The sequence below is a fragment of the Taeniopygia guttata genome, chromosome 3 (genome assembly GCF_048771995.1).
Source record: "Taeniopygia guttata chromosome 3, bTaeGut7.mat, whole genome shotgun sequence".
Classification (NCBI taxonomy): Eukaryota; Metazoa; Chordata; class Aves; order Passeriformes; family Estrildidae; genus Taeniopygia; species Taeniopygia guttata.
In genome coordinates this window covers 32,975,442-32,995,481 of record NC_133027.1, presented here as the reverse complement: position 1 = coordinate 32,995,481, position 20,040 = coordinate 32,975,442, and the positions used below count along the sequence as shown (strand labels likewise).

The following is a 20,040-nucleotide window of genomic DNA, read 5'->3' as shown; positions in this document are numbered from 1 at the left end:
TGGCACTAGCTGGAAGACAGGATTTTGGAAGACAGGATAACAAGTACGTGAATCTTGGGCTCCTAACATGTCTGTTGTTATGTAAATAAAGGAACAAGCAAAGATACCATAAAGAAAGATTTATTACCACTGATCTTCATCATATCCAGGTCTGTTCTCTTCAAGTACAGTTACAGAGTGAGCTGAAAACGGGGGACTGGAACGCAAAGATAGAGATGGACAAAGATAGAGGTGGATGAAGCAGCAGGGAGTAGCAGTTTGGAAAAGCTCAAGAATGAACACACTTCACTGCTCATAAAAGCATGAGCACAGATGTTTGCAATTAGTATTTTATACCCACCTTAAAAGAAATGTGCCTGTGGGCAATTGTAGACCAATAAACTTTCATAATAGCTAAACTACTTAAAATACTACATAGAAAAGCATTAAATATTTTATTAAAGTAATAAAATGGCACATCTGTGAAAGAAAACCAGGTCTGTGACACCTAGTCAATATCTGAATTGTCAAAAGTACACTGACAAAGCTCTTCTCAAGATCTAGTCAAATAAATTAATTAGTGAGAAATCCAGCAGCCACAAAATTGAAATGGGCTTAAAAACATTAGGTGGCTATTTTTCACTGTTACTTAAATTCATAGTGAATGTTTACATCACCCTTAGATTTAAGATGTTTTTAATGATTTGAAAAAAGTCAATGGCAGAAGAAAATGAAACCTTTCATTAGCTGAAACTAAAAGGAGCACCTTTTTAGCCTTCAGGGCTATAATTTTTTAAATAGAATATGGCACTTGAACTGAATTTTCAGGATGTGGCTATACAGCTTGTAGGCCAAACTGAGAATTCAGTATCTAAATTCTGGTCTGCAATATGTAATGACAGCAATCACAGCTTTTTAGTATGTGTTATCTAGAGTAAGTACAGCTCTGTATTTATAAAGGCATATATGAAAATAGACATAAAGTTCCAATAAAAGCTAAAATAACCTTCAAATCCTTCCCAAACATGAAAAATATCTCCAGTTTAGTTATTGAACCACTGCATGGAAAATTATTGCAAACTTACTCATCAGAGGGGGTTTTGATTGGGTGGAGTTTTACCCAGTTAGTCTTTCAAAAACTAACTTTTAACATATCCAGGGATGGGGCATCCACAACTTCTCTGGGCAATCTCTTCCAGTGCCTCACCACCTTCACAGTTAAGAATTTCTTCCTTACATCTAATCTAAATCTCTTTCAGTTTAAAGCCATTCCCTCTAGTCCTATCACTCCCTTTCCTTGCAAAAAGTCTCTCTCCCTCCTTCTTGGGCCCCCCGTTGATATTGAAAGGCCATTAGAATGGCTCCCTGAAGCCTTCAAAGCTCAATTCTTATAATGAACTACCTATTTTGATGACCTTGCCTATTAGATATTAGATAAATAGTACACTTTCAAATTCAACAATACTTTTCAAATCTCTTAATAAGAGACTTTCTCTTATAGGTATTCAAGAAAGAAGGTCTGCATTATTCAAGATTGGACTTCAGGATGAGTATAAAAAATGAAATAAAGGATTCCTAAAGATACAGTATTTTGGCTCTAAAATCAGTGCACATATAAAAAAATAGTTTTACTGGAGGAAAGAAACCAAGTTGAGCACCTTTTGAGCATGTCTAAAATGCCTGGTAGGAAGTTCCCCACTATTGAGATGTATGCATTAAGCTTCTGGTGCTTACACATCTTAACTGTTTTATTTAAGAGCTGAGTGCTAGAAACAGATTTTGCTGAGAAGTGACATTTTTCAATATTGTATGTTACAGTCATTCTGGTAAAAATGTCAGTGGAGTTTCAATGCATTTCTATACCCCTTTATTAATCTTCCTTACACACACAGATGCAAATGGTGAATGGAAATTAGAGCTGTCGTCGACCAAAGGCCACATTAAAAGCATCTGGGAACTTCTTCATTCCCTCCCTGAATGCTCACATGGCAAATCACACGGAATTTGGATTTAATTTTTCAAGGGTTTTTATGAACATCAGATTCCTATTTTTCTGTTAATAAACACATCATTTTTACTAAGTACATATTCACTTAACTGTTTAATTCTGGTGACAGGAAAACTATCAGGTTATCCTAAGACTTCAGACTTTTTGCTGAGGTCCAATATATGGAGTTTCATCTTTCCAGAACATGAGATTTATATTCACAACCATCCTCCTGGTAGTGAGTAAATTAGAATTGCACATGAGAACCTACACTTTAGAATCAGTATCCACACAAATAATTTTGAGAAGCTACTGCTAGTTTTTGTAGGAGAAATTAAAGCAGACAACGGGTAGCCATTAAGTATTCTGTACGCTTATTAATTTATGCACTATGAATCCACAATCCTGATTCAAGTAGGAGCATTATTTTACCTTGAGTATCTTTTTCTTGAGTAAATATCTCCATTTATATTCTGTACCAGTGCTGTATTCAGGCACTGGTTTGCTGCTTGGTGCACACCAGAAGTCGTACTTACAGCTCAAACTGAGCTTCTACAAAGTTCATGACTATCCTGGATGACAACCCCTCATTCAGATGTGAAACTTCTGTGTATTCAGGACAGCAGCTGACTTTGGTGACAATTCTTACTTCGTGCCGTGCAGTTACCACAGCAAAGACTGAACTTTAGTTTTCCTTCTCAAGTCTGCTCAGAACTGTTTACAAATTCCAAACAACTGCACGGGTTTGCCTGCAAAAAAACCACCGGAACTGGTGACTGTGTACAAATGAAGGCAGTGCATCAAGAACACAAGGTTGAGTTTCTAAGCTGAAATAGTAGTTTTACTTACTTTATATAAGTAGGAAAGAAAAATAAAGAAGAAACCTAAGATGTGTTTTTACACAGTTACACTTCAGAATAAAATTACTTTAAAAGTACTTTTTGCAGGGCACTGGAAGTCATCCTTGCCTACAAATGCTAGCTTTTCACTATTGCTCATGTAAGCTAAGAATGCATTAAGAATGCTGATAGCATTCTATTTTTTTCCATTACAAATGTATTTTTGTATGTGTTTAGTGTATTTCAACTTATACTAGTTATCATTAGCCAGATTAAAAACTAAGTAATTTTAAAATGTGCATTTTAATAATGATTATTCATGATTGTATTTATCACTCTTAACTATTAATTACCAAATATATTTGCTGGACGTAAACCTTTTGTATTTCAATAAAACATAATAAAATTATTTCCTTGAAAATTTCACAGGGAATTGAAGTGGTACCTAATATGACACTAAAGCTCATCATGTTACTTTAAAACTGGATGGAAAGTTACAGTTGGAGATAAAAGCCATAAGGAAACTGAAAAAAAATTACATTTCCTAGATAAAGTATGACTTACTTAAATCTTTTTAAATTAAAGAACTACTACTGTGAGTTGGCCCTTAAGATGAAAAAGTTCCCTAAGACTCCAAGGGGAATACAAACAAACAAAGCCCCGCAAAAGCAATACCACATCTCTGTCCCAAACATAAAGCTTCCACCACAGCACACACACTCAAAGCAGCAGAGCTGGTGTCACCAGTCACTGACGGACACAATCTAAAATTAAAAAGATACAGAGTACATAGCATAGCAAATGACAGACATATTGGAAGTGATAGCAATAAATGTTAAAAAAGCATTGAAAGTAAAAAGATACTTGTTTCAATAAATACTGAGAAATGAAGTATGAGGTTTAAGATAACAAAATCAGAATTTTCTAATATCAGAATGTCATTCTGGAGGAACACTTACCTTAGAAAGTAAAGACAAAATCTTTATTAGAATAAAGTTTTAAAAAGTAGATTTAAGTACCAAAAATATCTAATGGAAAAAACAGCAGACAGAACCAACAAAGGAATATTTTTATCTTTCTCATAACTTAATTAACCCTTATGCTTCAACTCTTCAAAGACAAAAACAGTAAGAAGATACAAGTAAGATTTCAACATGGAATGTGTTTATTTTTTATTTTTAAATTTCAGTACAGTATTAAGAGGTCATTTAAATACTTAAAATAAAGATATTTGAAGAAAAACCCAGAGGATTCAACTAGGTAAAGAAAAACACAATCTTATCAGTGGATAAAAGACAAGTATTGAATGATCTTAGGACCTTCAGAGTAGCATTCTCAAGAAAATGCATATTCCTGGGTCACCTAGTCAGGAATTTAGCTAAGTGTGGTGATTCTCTTCCTATCCTTTGTTTTGTGGAGCATTTTAGGTTGATCTCACCTACAATGGACAGCTTCAGTGACAGGCAGGAAGATTTTTTTTTTTTAATGAAACACACAGAGAACCAAGCCAACGTGCTTTAAAAACCTCTATAATTTTCTCTATAACTATAGATCAGATAGGCATCAGGTCATCCTACAGTCCTAAAGATAAACCCTCTCCCCTCATTTTATATTTCCTCTCCAAATCAACCAGCTATAATTACCTGACAGAGTACAAGGGACCATGGAAACAACTGGTAGCCAATTAAATATTGCCAGACAGGTAAAAAATAATAATCTGAAACTAGCTGAAAATTAATTTTGTTTCACAAAAAGATAAGTGAAACTAAAAGCAGAAGCTGCTTTTGGTGTAGAGTGAACAAAAAGGGGGAGAAAAATCAGCCTGCTACTGTGCGAACTAGAATACCCTGATTTCTGGAATGCATCTTCTGCTTCCCTCAGGCATACTTCCGGAGCAATGCTGGGAGGTGGGAACATCTCATTTGAGATGTCCAGCCACCAGAGGCTCTTCCACTATTTCAAAGTCCATTTTATTTTCATGATAGCTCATATTTGTTAGTCACTTAGTAAAGAAAAATTTCCATACATCCCATTCTGACAAATAAATTTTCTTTTCAATGCCAGTCAAGGAAATCCTGACATAACTAAAGTAACAGAGTGGAAAAATTAAGTTAATTTTATTTAAAGTTCCCTGCAGGTATGTTTACACGCATACATACTAAAATATTTAAGCACATATATGTGTATATACCTCCACACATGTAAGCATTTGAGGTTCTTTGCTTACAATATTCAGTCTCATAAGATCCATGGATTTTAAAGATATTTACACTGAGATGGAATGTGCTAAGTCAAGCAGATAAACACAAGACAGAAACAAACACAGGTCAAGTCAGTGATTTTTCTTTCTTGGATCGCATGAGTGAGCACAGCTTCTTGCAGTGCTAAGTGTTTGGGGACTGGAAGTTGTCATATTTTGGTTCCAATGCATTAACACATTAAACCAGTAATCTAAATTTCATAAGCTGCACCTTTAAACTCACGCAACACTGTACAGGTTTGCACACAACTTTCCAGCCAGCAGTCTGATGCACTTCTCCTTTCATCTTCCAGCCCAAAATGACTGTTTCTGTGAAGAATTAGGGTAAAATGAAAACAATTTGCTCATTTGCAACCACATGATCAGGAAGTAGAGTGGCTCTGCAGCAGAAGTTGAGATTCCCTGATGCAGTGGATGTGTAGAGAGTTAAATATCACTTGAGTATCTCCACATTATTCCCATAAGGAGTGTATGTATAACAACAAGCAGACCGTGGCACGCAACCATGGTCTAAGGTCAGCAAGGAGCTTTCACTGTGCTACAGAACCACCCCTCTTGAAAATAAAGTATATTTATGCATTTAAAAATTAAAGTTTCCAAGAGGTTTCATGCTCAGTAAGGACAGTGGAAATTATTTTATACTGTAAGCAAACTGTCAATTAAAAAGGGCAAAATTTATTTTTAAATCAGGCTACGTAATTGGACATCACGCTACTTATATTTTGGATTTTTATCAGAGAGATAACCAATGGTCATGTTTAATTTGTTGAAATAAAAGCCAGCACGGTAAAGCAATGTTTACATAAGTGAAAGAGATGCATCTTAAAAGTGTATGAAATTAATGATTCCCACCCACAAAAACTCCCCAAACAAACAGCTTAATAAAGGAACTGTTACAAGCTATGAAGCTTGATAGAGGAGATAAATATACAGCTCAGCATCCAAATCACTATGATATTCCAGTACACAAAAAATTGTAGCTATTTCATCAGCACATAGTATTAAGATGCACTCTGTTATTGGACCAATTTTTTACACAGTCTAACAAAAGTTACAGACCTTGTATAATCTCGTTACAGTTAAAATAAAGAGGATTTCTGAAGCTCAGGCTTCAATATTCAGTTAAGTTATACTGCCAGCAAAAAGCTGAACATATTTCCCTTAATGCTATCCTTAATCTTATATACCTTCAGATACAAAGCTTGAACAATTTTGTGTAATATGTTGAAATTACACTACCTGGCTGAACAAACTGTTCAAGAACTGCTAATAGAAATATGGTCAGAAAAATAAAGTCTAAAGCAGATTTGTACTAAAGAGGAAAAAAAAAAAATAAAAAGAATCTACAAGAGAAGTGGTATAAGCCCTAAAGAGCAGTACATTCTTTGAGGACCTCCAAAATTATACTATTTTGATGTAATATGAATGCTTTTCTTGGAATGTACAGAAAATCATTTCTCTTAAACCAAGACAGAGAATGCATTAAACAGGGTCTCAAGTTTAGGAGGATTTCCACCAGGTTCTGGAAAAACAAAAATCATTACAGACACTAACCAGTTTGCAAATCAGGACATAAAATGTCTCAGATTATATAAAAGTATACTCCAACTTCTCCGTAACAGAAGTCAAAGCTAAGGCCTCACAATTCCAGTTATTAGAAAGAGCATAGTCTCTCTTCTAGGCCACCACTTGAAGCCAACTACTCAGTGTTTTAAAGAAGGAATCTTACAAAAAAGTGGTTGCAGTGCAGTTCTTTGCAATATGTACCCAAGCACAGACAGATTGCTTAAAAGTGTTAAGAGTTATAACAGAAACTGTTAAAGAAAATGCAACATATAAACAAAATGCAGCAAACTATACTGACTGAAGTTTCTTCAGGGTCCTCATACCTAGTAAAGTTCACTACACAAATTAAACATCATGAAGTACAAATTAACAAACTACATGATTAATAAAATCTGTTCACTTTATATTAAACATCTCTACTCTGATTACAGAATGTTTAGGCCCCCTGTAGCACAGAGGAACTCTTCCCTTTGTATCGTGGGCACGGTTCTCATCTCAAAGGCTCCTGTGCTGACTGCTCAGTTATTTCAACAGGTTCTGCAGCATGGCCGTAGCATAGGTAGGGCGAGCTTGTCTGCTTGCAATTGCGTTTTGGAGATACTGGATGCCTCCACAGCGTTCCCAAATTTCTTCAAACTGTCTTGGTAAAATTTCAGCACCTCGCTTTCGGGTCAAGCCAGTCTCTTCAAGATTAAGCTCACACATATCCATATCATCCTTACCTAAAATGGTAAAGGGAAAAAGAAAACATATTTTACATCATTCAAAGGTCCCATCAATAAAAATTAGATCCTTGTTAATTAGATTTCCCCTCTGTAGATCTGGTTTACTAGTAGACTTCAGAGCTTATGAGGATGTTCTCAGATACAGGCATTTTTCAGTTTACTGGCTTTTTGTTACACAGAGAACATACTAAAGAAGTATGAGTATAAAATAGTATCAGATGCTGCAATTGACAAAACTGTACTTAAACAGCAAGCAAAAAGGAATAAAGGGAAGAAGCTGAAAGAGCATCATCTCAATATAGTCTTCTGAAACCCATTACAGGATGACAACTACATTTAGATTACATATATTTTCAGTTTCAGGCCACTTCACAGTGAACTTCTTTACTTTTGGTTATATATATCAAAGCAACTAAGAATTCCAGAATTACTTTGGATCAAGTAGCTAATCTGTCAGGCTACCACCCAAAACCAAATGAGTGTTTACCAAATGAGACCAACATAGGCAATCCAATGAAATTATATGTGTAGCTCACAAACTAAATTGTAAACTTATTTTTAACAGACACGACAGCAGTGCTACTTTTAGCTATGGGCTTTGGCACTGAACAGCAACAGTTGGTATAAGGAATTCTACTTAGAATAATTTGCAGAAAACAAACTTTTCTTGCTAGTAAAGCATAATTCTGAAGTGAAACAAATTGGCTATGGCCTTTCCTCAGTCCCTAAGTTAAATACAAAGTCTCAAATCACAGAAGTGTAAGCAGCATTTCTCCAGTGTTTTCTCCCCTGCTCCTCGTCTTCTAGAAAAGAAGGATACATTTCACTACCAGATAAATCTCTACCTATCCATTGCAACATTTATTTTAGATTTTTAAGATTAAAAAGCTATTCTCCAATACTAAGTAGCATAAACAGGATAAAAGCATCAGCTTGCTATTAGCCCAATGCTATGGAAAGACAATGTAACATATGCACAAATTGTTTTGATTCAAACTGCTTGTAATCCTTTATAGCTAACTAAGAAACAGTATAATAATGAGTGGACCATCCCCAGAAAAATTGTGATGTTTCATCTTCACACTGTCTCCAGTTCAATGAATAATCTGAGGTTTTGTAATAACAAAACCCTTTCCATTTGGATTCCCACTCTATGGCTTTCTAAATTGAAGTCTGTGTACAAGTAAAATAGAGGACGAGCTACATGTCCAAATGATATTCTGAAACATTTGGCCACCACCAACAGCAGACCCGAATCCTCAAATTCTGCCCAGATAAGAACAGCTGATGATAAAAAGGAAAAAAAACCTCTGAATTTTTTCAAACTTGCAATTTTGCTTTCAATACCAACCTGCTACAAGCAGAATGGGTGCCTTGTCAGGGTGAAGCTCCATTTGCCGAGCAATCCAGGGCCCATCGAAGTGTGCATACCACCAGCCCTTCTTCTTGTTCTGGGGGTCTTTGTACTGGTCCGCAGGGCGGATGAAGGGAATGCGGAAGTAGCGTTGTTGTCTGTTTATTTCAATCTCCTGTTGTCTGCCTGGTAGCTGGGCTGTGGGGTTCTGTTGTGCTATCATACAAAATATCCCCCCAAAAATAAGTGAAAAAAACAATTAGAAAACAAGAAAGCCATATTACTTGATTTATTAGTCAGCACATTAAAACAAACAAAACAACAGAACACAAGAAAACAAATACACACTCCCAAAACCCAAGAGATTTCCTCTCAAGGTCATCTGAAGTCTCAGCAAAAAGTACTAAAAAGTACCTAAAATGTAAATAAAAGTACCTAAAAAGTACTCCCATCTCATATAATGTGCATTCTGTTAATCACAACAGCTAAAACACTGGTCAGAAAAGGCTCATGTTAACTGCTGTATCTACATGTGGCCCAATTGCATGTTTAAACAAAACAAAGTAAATAAAATTACATATTCTGCTTTAAATCAATATTTAAGGTAAAACTTCCCAAATAAAATTTCTTACCAACCAGAAACATTTATCAGTAATTGCTTTTGTTCAGTCCATTTCTTTGTAAAAAAGATCACAGTGCACAGAAGCATTTTCAGTTACAAACATACAAAGCATCACTTGATGTTTGACAGTCAACACAAAAGGATTTATAACACTGTTAGAAATTACTAATTTGTTAATAGAAATGTTGACAATAAATACTGCTTATTACAAAGCTGCCACCAAACAATTTTCTGCCTAGATTTCTATGTTTCAAAATCTGGCATTAGAAGTAATTTTTGGCTGCTTTCTTTTTTCCAGGAATTATCTCAGACCATTAAGATCAGCTGACTGAACTTCTAAAGGAGGAAGTTACATAAAATTTTTTCAAGTTTCACATATATTTTTTGTAAATATTTCCACACAAATTTTTGGACTTTTTGAGTTTCCCTATATTTCAGACTCTGGAGAGAAACTTGCTTTCAAATAAAAGCACATACTCTCTATGTTAATTCGTCAAATGATCAACTTTCTTAATCTTACACATACACTATCATAATTAGTTTTAAATAGTAAATGCTCTTAAAAGCAACATCCTTTCCTTTAATAACCACCCCTGCAAAAGTTTATTACTGATCTTGTTTTAGTGGTTTACACCACTGTTACAGATAGCCTGCTCAAGAGCCTTTACCATCTCTACAGAAAAAAATCAGTATTAATTTTTTATATGTTTCAACATAAAAGGAATAATTAAAAGTGATTTCAATTGTTTTCCTTGTCTATTGAGCAACAAAGGTAATTCCTGAGCTAACATTTAATAATATGAAAAATTAAAATTACTTTTAATAACTTATTTTTACAGTCATGAACAGGACTAATATAGACTAACAACTACATCTTGAAATTTCTTCTGCTTAGATTCAAGCAAAAATAATTTTTCTAAACCTGAAGAGCAGAACCTTACAAATACACCATGTGTTATACATATTGAATCTCCTTTTTTTTAATGTGTGCATTAACAATAAGCATAGAAGAAAAAACACCCAGATTTTAACATGTGAATGTTACTTTTATACATCAACTCTGATAAAACACACACCTTACAGGGAGACAGACTATATAAAAAAACTAATTCAATTTTCTACAAATGGTCTGAACATTTATCCCAGCAGATCAATGCTTAAGTATTGTTAAATACTTTTTGTACTGCAATGGTAATTGCTAAGGCTCATTTCTACCCCTAGACATGTCTAAATCCAAGGGCAACTCTAGAGAACAGGAATGCTAAGCAGCCAATGGAGCCTCTACTTGGTGCTATAGAACTGTGGCTCTCTATTCAGAAGAAACCATCACCTGAGGTTAGTTTGTGTGCTAGAAAAACAGTTGTTAAATCATGTTGATTCCAGAGTTTTGCTACAACAAAAAGCCATGTGCAGACAATAAAAAATGCTAGACAAGAATGTTATTTCAGAAGCAGTGGGAAGGGTTGGAAAAAATAGATTATACCTTCCAATATTTTATGTAAGAAGGTTATTTCACTCTCCCTTCCCATGACTCTTCAAATTTGTAGGATTTCATAAAGATAAGTACATTTTTAAATTACTACAGTTATGTATAATTACCATCAGATGAATAACATTGTCAATTTATAAAATATTTTTTTACAATTGACTTCTATGTATACATGTATAGCAAAACACTGGATCAATGTTAGTATAGAGCTCTCAAGTGTTCCTATTCTTCAAAGTTAGCTTAAACAACTGCCTCCTCACTTACTTGCGTTGCTCATAAATGGTGCAAAATCTGTGAACAAATATTACATGTTGAACAAAACATGAAAGTGCTGATCCTTCACAAGTTATGGTTTCATTACAACATCAATATTTTTCACCAATGCTGACAATTGACAAATGGGAATTCTAGTTACAACATAAATGCTGATTCTAAATATTTCTACTCATTTTCTGCTTCTATTTTCATTAGGATTTAACCTCAAAATTAATCACCTTAATAATTTGCAATTCCTGTTACAAAGCTTCAGTGGTATATATGCTAAGCACAGATTGCTCTGACAAATCTGCTAGTTAATTAATTTAATGTAGTACTTCTCTTTTTTGACATTTCTGCTAGAAAAAAACTTCTAGACGTCTGTCAATACAAATAATAATATACAAACCAGTGCTTAGTTTCTATACTAATTGTATAGAATGTATTAATTTAATTAAAGGATAGTTGTAAAATTACATTAAAGGATACTGTAAAACTACATTAAATCAATGAAGCAATGGAAAGAAAAACTACATCATTTTAAGCACACATCCACTACCACTAGAAAGACTTTTAGCTTAAACACCTAAGAAATCAGAATTCCTTCTTACTACCTTCTCACATCACTACAATATATATACATTAAATGCCCATGTGGTATAATTATTTGCAATATGAAGAATTATACTGGCATTAACATTAAGAGTCCCTAAAAGTCATTATCAATTTCTTCTGAACTGCAAGCTTCTCTTAGTCAGAAATATGATGCTATATTTTAATTAAGGTGAAAAAATACAATGAAAAACACTGAAAAAAAAAAAAAAAAAGCAGCAAATGCCTGAATAAAAGTGATAAGAATATGAATATTCTCAGCTTTTTGTGCAAAAATCCAAACATCATCTGCTCTTTGATACTTCCCATCAGCAATACTGTGTATGAATATTTTACCCATTTAGCTCCAGAGAATGTTCAAAGCAATTTACCACTTTCCAGAAGGGTTTCAAATGCCTTTTCCTACCATTTCAGTCATAAGCTTTCTTAAGTACGTAAAACCACATTTCAGACACAAGGACCCATTCTTTGGTAATATCTTCTCTAGGGGTCCATATTTTGCCTGCCACATATCCATTCTAAAATTCCCTGAAAACCTCAAACTCAGGTAATGCACAAGCAATGCATAACTCAAGTAAATGAATCAAGGGGAAGGAGGTGCCTTTGTAAATGGACTGAGATTACCTAGGGCACATGCATTCCCTGGGGTGTTTATTCTCCATGTCCCAGGACAACGCCTTAATCTCATATGACTTTCGGGAGGGCTCTTTCCCTCCCCATCTTCCCTTTCCTTTGTCTCTCCCATGAATTGTGTGGCAGGAACACAAATATCAAATATCATGGAACCAAAAGACAAAAGGAATGATCTGACTAAATTATTCCATGCATTTACTGTGATTCTATAAACTTTTTAGATTCCTTTTATATAGATGATCACCAGATGTCTGAGGTGGGATGCTGGGAAAAGAGTAACAGTCCACTCTGTAAGTATCACTCCAGAAGCCAGGCAAGGAATTTTAAGGTCTGGCAGTCTTAAACTCCCACACTTTCTTGATGAATGCAAAAGAAAATTACTCTGATCAGTGTGTTGCATTGTCAATAAACACCTGCCTGTGAAATCAGTAGAATGAGGGTCTAAATAGAATACAAGGTCTATGCAAAATTTGTCACCCTATGAGCCAAAATTGCAATATCACTCCATGAGCCAAAATTGCAATATTGCAATATCAAAATTGCAATATCAAAATTGCAATATCACAGATTTTTTTAAAAGAGGATGTAACATGATATATGTAAGCAGTGACATAAATGACAGAATAAGTAGCACCTTTTAAAAGTATCTACATGGCTATATATTATGTAATATTAAAGTAGCACATCAATGAATGTTTAACAAAAACTCCAGAACATGCATCAGTAGATCAAGAACTCTTTTTAACAGATGTCAGCTGGGGAAAAGGTTTTAAGAGAGAGCTGTTCAGCATAAGTAGCTGGGTCTACTGAAAGTATTTTAATTTCTGTGAAGAATTTGCCAGTTTCAATCTTTCCAAAATATTTACCTTAAATCAACATAAAACGCTCCTAAAAACTCCAAGTTTCTTCAACATAGAAAACCCAAAATCCATTTCAGAAATGTTCTCTCTAGAATATTATCACCAAAATTACTATAAACACAAAATTATCTCTCCTCACCATAGTCTGTGACTGATTTGGGAGCACGCTGTTCTGTTTCTGCATTGCGTTTCTTATTCTTGGATTTCCAAGCATGATACACCTTTAGCCTTCGGTGGAACTCTTCTCTGCAGGCTGCCAAGAGTTCAATATCTATCCCAAAAAAAGGAGAAGGAGAAGGCATGAATGAGAAAAGTCAGAAAAATTATTTATTAAATGCTTTTCTATATTGATAAGGTATATGATTAGAGATGAAATTGTAACACTAATATGATAAAATGTAATATAAAAACCCCTCACTCTCTGCAGCATAGGACCTGTGGTTTATGGTCCAGAAAGTCTCTCAGAGTTTGATGAATCCTTTTCTGCTTTAGGGTGAAGACAATCCTCAAAGTAGCTGCTGTACTGGGATATTTGGAGCAGTGAAATGCTACAAATATTTCTGTTGACAGTATCACAACACAAGCAGCACAGAAACAAATTTTAAAAATTTTAAATTGCACTGCTGAACATTATTTCTAAAACTGAAAAAAGAAGAAAAACATCAATTTGACTGCTTAAATTTGCATTCTTTTTTCATGTATCTATTTTAATTTTTATGAACTTCACTATGGTAAGAGACTGAATGATGACAAGGCTTTTTCATTAGTCATCTCAGAGTATCCAAGTTGGCTTCACGAGGAAAGAACTCCATTTATTACTGCACCATCTACATAGCTGAAAACATTGCTCCAGTCTTGCATATGTAAAAACAGTAAAAGACAATGAGTTATTTTCTAATTTCTACATCCAGGAAGAAATTCTGAGTGATCTTAAATCACAAATTAACCAACTGCTTTCAATAAGAAGCAGGAAGAAACAGTAATATCTAAAAAAGGAATAATTCTTATCTGTTTCAATCTTCACAGCATTGAGGCCAAAGTGATTAATGCCCCACTGTAAGCTTCCAAAAAGAAGTTACACATTTTGAAAATTAAAGAATAATATGAATATCTAAGAGAGAACATATTTTTGCTTTCTTTATGATCTAGTGACAGCACAAAGTGATAGCAAAAAAAATCTTAGAACATGCAAATTCTAGGTAAAGCATAATAACTACTATTCCCTCTGTGGAAGTACATCAAACTTAGTGAATTTAATTAAGAGGTTATAACGTGTATTTTATGGCCCAAGATGTTTATTATCATAAAAATATAATACCTAAAAGACATAACAATGGAAATTCTGTTTCCTTAATATGGAAATAGCTTCATGTATTGTTCTTTTGGGGGTAAGAGAATTTTTTTTAATTAATTTGTTATTCACTCAAACTTATGTAAACCTATTATCTTTGTTATAGAAAGAAAGTAACACTTTTCATATAACTACAACTTGAACTCTCTCAGAAAAAAACCCACTTACCACAGGATGTGTTGATTGTATCACGAAGCTCTGCATATTTCCATTTACTGAGATCATGCTTCTTAGTACCAGCAGCAGCTTTTGTGGCTTGCACTGCAGGACCCCTGCAATTGTTTTTAAAATATATATGTATTTTTTCAAGTATTAAGCAAGAATTGCTTTAAGAAGAGGAAGAGATCCCATGATCAACAATGTATCATACTTATTACCATGCACAATTCTAAGAAAAAATACCAAAATATTTTCAAGATGTTTGAATTATTAAGAGAAAATGAGAATATATTTTATGCACAAAACCATATGATAATATGACTGGCCTCCTAAAGATTAAAAGGAATTGTTATTGATGCTTTTCATGTATGGAAAGATACATGTTTTGGGTATCTCATCCCACACTGATGTACATTTTACTTACCAAGCAAGATGCAGAAAACAAAGATTGACAGTAGACATTTTTAGTTCCATTCAAAAAACAGACAAGGAAAAGTATTTCTGAAGTAGAACAAGAATAAGGAAGAAAAGGCATTTCTTCTGCTATTTAAATTGGTCTAGGACAAAATCATTGTTCCGAAGCTTGAGAAAGTATTCTGTCTTGGACAAAAACCTTACTTGAGAGAGGAAACCAAATTAATTCTATGTTGTCTATCTAATAATAGCAATATTTATTCTGGGGTTGGAGGTGATGATATTGATCATCAAGAAATATCAAGGTAAAAAAGACACCCGGACAAAAGGCTGACCAGTAAAAGAAGACTCATTGAAACACAGTGTTTTCCAAAGGCAAAAGGTCTTCACCACGTAGGTAATACACAAGTAAGTCAACAGGAAATGCAAGTGAGAAATTATTACTAAAATCTCAATCACCTTTAAGAAAATGTACATGGTTTCCATGTACAAAATGAACTATAAATATAAAGATAAGCCTGAATTTATTTTTCTTCCCCAAGAAATATGGTATAGGTAACTAGAAGAAGCCTCCCTCAGGAATGGCAAACTTCCCATGGATTTATTTGCTTATAAAATAAGTTCAAAACACTGCAATGATCAGTGATGATCAGCACACCTTTTAAACATTAAGGAATTCAAGAGCAGACACATGATTTTACCAGCCTCTGCTCATGACTAAGAATAAACATTGAATTATTTCAGGATCTGAGGGAATTTCTTCAAAAGAAACTAGATGTTTAACAAGGTAGTAAAGTTCTTGATGTAATAAGAAAAAAACGGGCCTTTTCATTGGAGGGTCTGTTTGTACAGTAATATCTTTGTGGGACAGGCACACTATTAATAGGTATAATCTTGTGAATATGATATTAACGTTTATTTTTCCATTAAGGTCTCATGTGGTACTGTGAAGTTTTATGTTTATTTTCCTTTTTTAATTAGAAGGTTATAAAAAACTATTATAACCTGAATTTTTTCTTTATGCAGATACAGCAGTTTTGAAAGCAGAGATAACAAATGCAATTTAAAGTTCTTTGAATTAAACTAATGTTCTTCTTAATAACAACTGAAGCATCTCTTCAATATAATTAAAACTATAGAATCTTACTGTTGGAGTAGCAGCTTAATGCCTACTCATACTACTAATCCAAGTCCACACACAGCTTCCACACAGTTAGAGTGTGAGAAGTCCAACTTTTAAAATTAACTCTGACTTAGAACTACTCATGAGTGTAAAACAAATAGCTGGACAAACTTCTTCAAAATATCTACTTCAATATTTTGTTATTACTGGCATACCTGTAGGACATTAAGGATTCCTGATAAATAATTTCCACTGCCTGGTGTCTAACCTTCTTGAACCTAATTTGACAAATCCTAAGGATTTTCCTTATTTAGCAACATTACCCACTGCTCTAAGAGTTTGTTGCCTAATTTAGCACAGCAGAACTAGGCTGTACCCTCTCTGGTTCAAGTAGTAATCTTTAAGAATGCTAATCCAATTGAATGGCTTAGTCTTTCTATTAGGGTACTACTCTGCACTCTGAAGATCACTTGCTTGTTTTCTACATGACTTCAAGCATAACAGTCTGGCAGTAAGAGGAGCATCACATTTGACATTCAATCTTCACTGCTCCATATGAGAGTTATGTATCATAAACAGTATTTTTAGACTAAAAATACAAAAGATCAGTCTCATGTTTCCAGTGTATGAAAAGTGAGACAAATTTAGTTTAACAAGCAGATACTGAGAGGTATTGCATTTTAAATTCAACCAGAACACAAAGCCTCTGATTTTGCCCCAAAATTTTGTCATCTTTTTATACATTAAATATTGGCCACTATCATTGGAACTGTCAATATATGTAATACAATATGGCCATTTAAATTCACATGCTACTTTAATTACACATTATGTGGTTTATTCCTATTCTTAAAATAACACTGCAGAAGAAAAATTTAGTTACCAGCTGCATTCCAATCATCCACGATACCACTAGAAAATCCATCAAACATGTGACTGATCATCTTCAGACTATATATACATAGCTTAGTAACTTGTTAAACAACAGATTCACTTTCAAAATCTCTAAACATATTTTCTTCTTCTGTAAGCTTCATAAAATCAATGTCAAAGGTTATTTCTGCCCTCAAGTTCCAGAAAACACTTTCTAATTACTTGCTGATATGGAAGACAATCACATAAATTCATTTGAACAGAGTATTAGTACTTTACCAACTAGTATATTCAGACCAAAACCTGTATTTATCTTTCCTTCTCCATTGTGCATAAAATCTTGCATTACTAGTCAAGAAATCTCAGAAGGGAATTTTGTTTGGATAGCTTAAGAGGGTTTTTAATATGGTCTTAACATGGAAATTTTCAAAACTGTTTTTATTTTAAGGGAACTCTAATTAGAATATTTCCTTATTAAATGCACTGACAGTTACATTACTGTTAAATGACTTCATTAACTTTGTGCTGAATCTGTAGAAAAACACCTTTAGAACATGTGGAGTCTTGTTTTCTGTTTATCACAAAGGTGAGAGAAGAAAGCTGGAGAAGTATTAAAGAAATTAGAGAAAACTACAGGGTAGTGAACTATTCTTATTCTTTTTCAATATAATCAATTAAAATAGCAAAGAAATAATTGCTGGAAAAAGGTAAATATAATTTATCTGAAAGAAATAATTTCATTATCTGCTTATCACTTTAAAAAAACCAAAATTCTAGTACTTTTCATTCCATAATATTCCACCCATTTCATGTGTAATCATACATGAAAATGATTGATTCACTGGTGTTATACCTTCTCACCTACCTAGACAATATTTCTGACATTTCTGTAGCCATTTGTTCCCTACAAGAAAATTGGTAAATGAGCATAAACCAAATATATGGATACAAAAACAGCCTTTATAACTGTGAAAGTGTCTTGACAATCAAACTGAAGTTAAATTAAGTGCACGGGAAACAGCAACTTATTTTAAATTATTTCCATTCAGACACACACACAAACATATATATATATATATATATATATATACACATTCACATACAAATATATATATATATATATATATATATATATATATATATATATACACATACACACAGAGACACAGAGTGCTGATTCTGTAAAGGGCAATAAATCACACAGGGCAGTGAAAAATGGATGGTATGTGAAAAACTTCATAGCAATTATATAATAATTTTTGAATAGATGTTATTCAGTATATTTGATCATTAAAGGGTTTATTAGACATAAGCAAAGTATTGAATATAAGGTCTTAGAAATTAATTTAGACATTACAGATGCATACTGTAAAGATTACTATGGGGGTATTAGTATATAAGAGGACAATATCAATTTTGTTTTATTAATTAGTGAGACTTTTATCAATTAGAACATTCAAATGGAAAAAATGCCATACGCAGTCATTTGTGGCTTTGTTCCATTGGCTCTGCAAATAGAAGACATTTAATGTTAGACTACTGCCCAGTTAATATTCTAATAACCTGAAGCAAGAAACAGTGGGTCATAGCCTTTTTCCTGCTCTCTCACATCTTCTTTATTATCTTATGAAATTTTTTAATTTTTATTTTTTAAATTATTATATAGACCTTTTCCCACCCTCAATTTTCTCATTCAATTATGACTTAAATTATAATCTGGGAAAAAAAATTGTACAAGTAAAAGCTTCCTCCAGCCCTTCTCCCCTGTCCAATCTTTCAAAATCAGAGACTTTGAGACCTGGTACTGCTCTATTTCATGCTTGGATAAGCGTATTAGGAGAAATAACAGCACACCTCGTGTAGCTGCTCTGGGAAGAGGATGGTGCTTCTTCATGCAAGCTGTGAACAGACCCCAAGTCTAACTGATGTACTGGAAACCCACAGGTGCACACATGTAGCACTAACCATGCTACATTAGGACTTTTTTGGATTGTTCCAATGCAAAACCCAGAACAGATACACTCACAACACTCTCTAAGACTAACTTCTTTTGGTGTTATATGTCATACTGTATATTTCAATAAGCCACATAAATGAAAAAATATTGCCCAGTTGGAAGCAGGTACTTATTATTTAAATTGTTTTTTTATTCAAGTGCTAATCATTACTGTTAATTTGCCTCTGGGTGCAGTAAATCACGTATTGCACATCCTTTCAAACTGTGCATGAGTAGTAAAATCAGATAAAGCTACAAGAGGTCCAGCAGATCCAGCACAGAATAAGCACAAAAGAAAATGCTGCATCTGCTGCCAGAACAAACAGCTTTTCTCCTTTGACAGAAGCCAACAAATATATTTTTCAAGGAAACTGCTAATACTTTTGCACCTTGAAATATCTATGAAAGCAATGGAAGTGAATACAGCAAGGTATTGTGAAAAAAAGAAATAAACTACAGGCACTCATGTTCAAATATGACAACACGAAAGTGCCACATATTTCTTAAAACTGAGGACATAAAATCACTTTTTTCTTCCTCTTTTCACTCCACAGTTGCAACTATACAATGGAAAACACAATTTTAATCATGCCAATATGTAAGCATGAAACCATTTTTTAAAAAACTGTGTGAAGACACTACAAAAGTAGTAGATTGCATGAGTTCAGTATGAAATCACACACTTTATCTTATTACAACAAAATTAAACAGGGAATTGAACAGGGAAAATTGAACATTTCTATATAGTTATAAAAAAGTCAGTGATTTTAGTGTATCACATGCTAATATGTCAGTCTAAAATGTAGAAGACCGTAGAGTATAACTTCTTTAGACTCTAGTAAAATTATGACTAATATAATATAAAAGAAGTCCTGAGAACTTTAGATTTAATTATTAAATTACATAATTTGTTCTAACCAGTAGTTTTCATTTCACTGAATTT

General features: G+C 33.7%; 2 protein-coding genes across 7 annotated transcripts in view; one reads left to right on the top strand and one right to left on the bottom strand.

Annotated features, from left to right (window-relative positions):
* The window catches only part of IMPG1 (interphotoreceptor matrix proteoglycan 1), a 55,981-nt gene extending 52,800 nt beyond the window's left edge, over positions 1 to 3,181 (top strand). Inside the window, exon 19 of the mRNA XM_072926596.1 lies at positions 1,481 to 3,181. The gene's annotated coding sequence lies outside the window, so the exon portion shown is untranslated. The remainder of the gene's footprint in view (positions 1 to 1,480) is intronic.
* Positions 3,182 to 3,947: 766 nt separating this feature from the next.
* MYO6 (myosin VI) overlaps positions 3,948 to 20,040 on the bottom strand; it is a 100,829-nt gene continuing 84,736 nt past the window's right edge. The window contains exons 29-35 of one of the 6 annotated variants that reach the window (XM_030267471.4): positions 18,580 to 18,609; positions 17,967 to 18,005; positions 14,701 to 14,804; positions 13,321 to 13,452; positions 11,086 to 11,112; positions 8,708 to 8,926; positions 3,948 to 7,353 (exon numbers count right to left, since the gene is read on the bottom strand). In XM_030267471.4, the coding sequence (XP_030123331.1) occupies positions 7,154 to 7,353; positions 8,708 to 8,926; positions 11,086 to 11,112; positions 13,321 to 13,452; positions 14,701 to 14,804; positions 17,967 to 18,005; positions 18,580 to 18,609 (751 nt within the window). In that variant the 3' untranslated portion in view covers positions 3,948 to 7,153. The remainder of the gene's footprint in view (positions 7,354 to 8,707; positions 8,927 to 11,085; positions 11,113 to 13,320; positions 13,453 to 14,700; positions 14,805 to 17,966; positions 18,006 to 18,579; positions 18,610 to 20,040) is intronic. The other 5 variants (XM_072926583.1, XM_072926584.1, XM_072926586.1 and 2 more) reach the window with 5 other exon arrangements.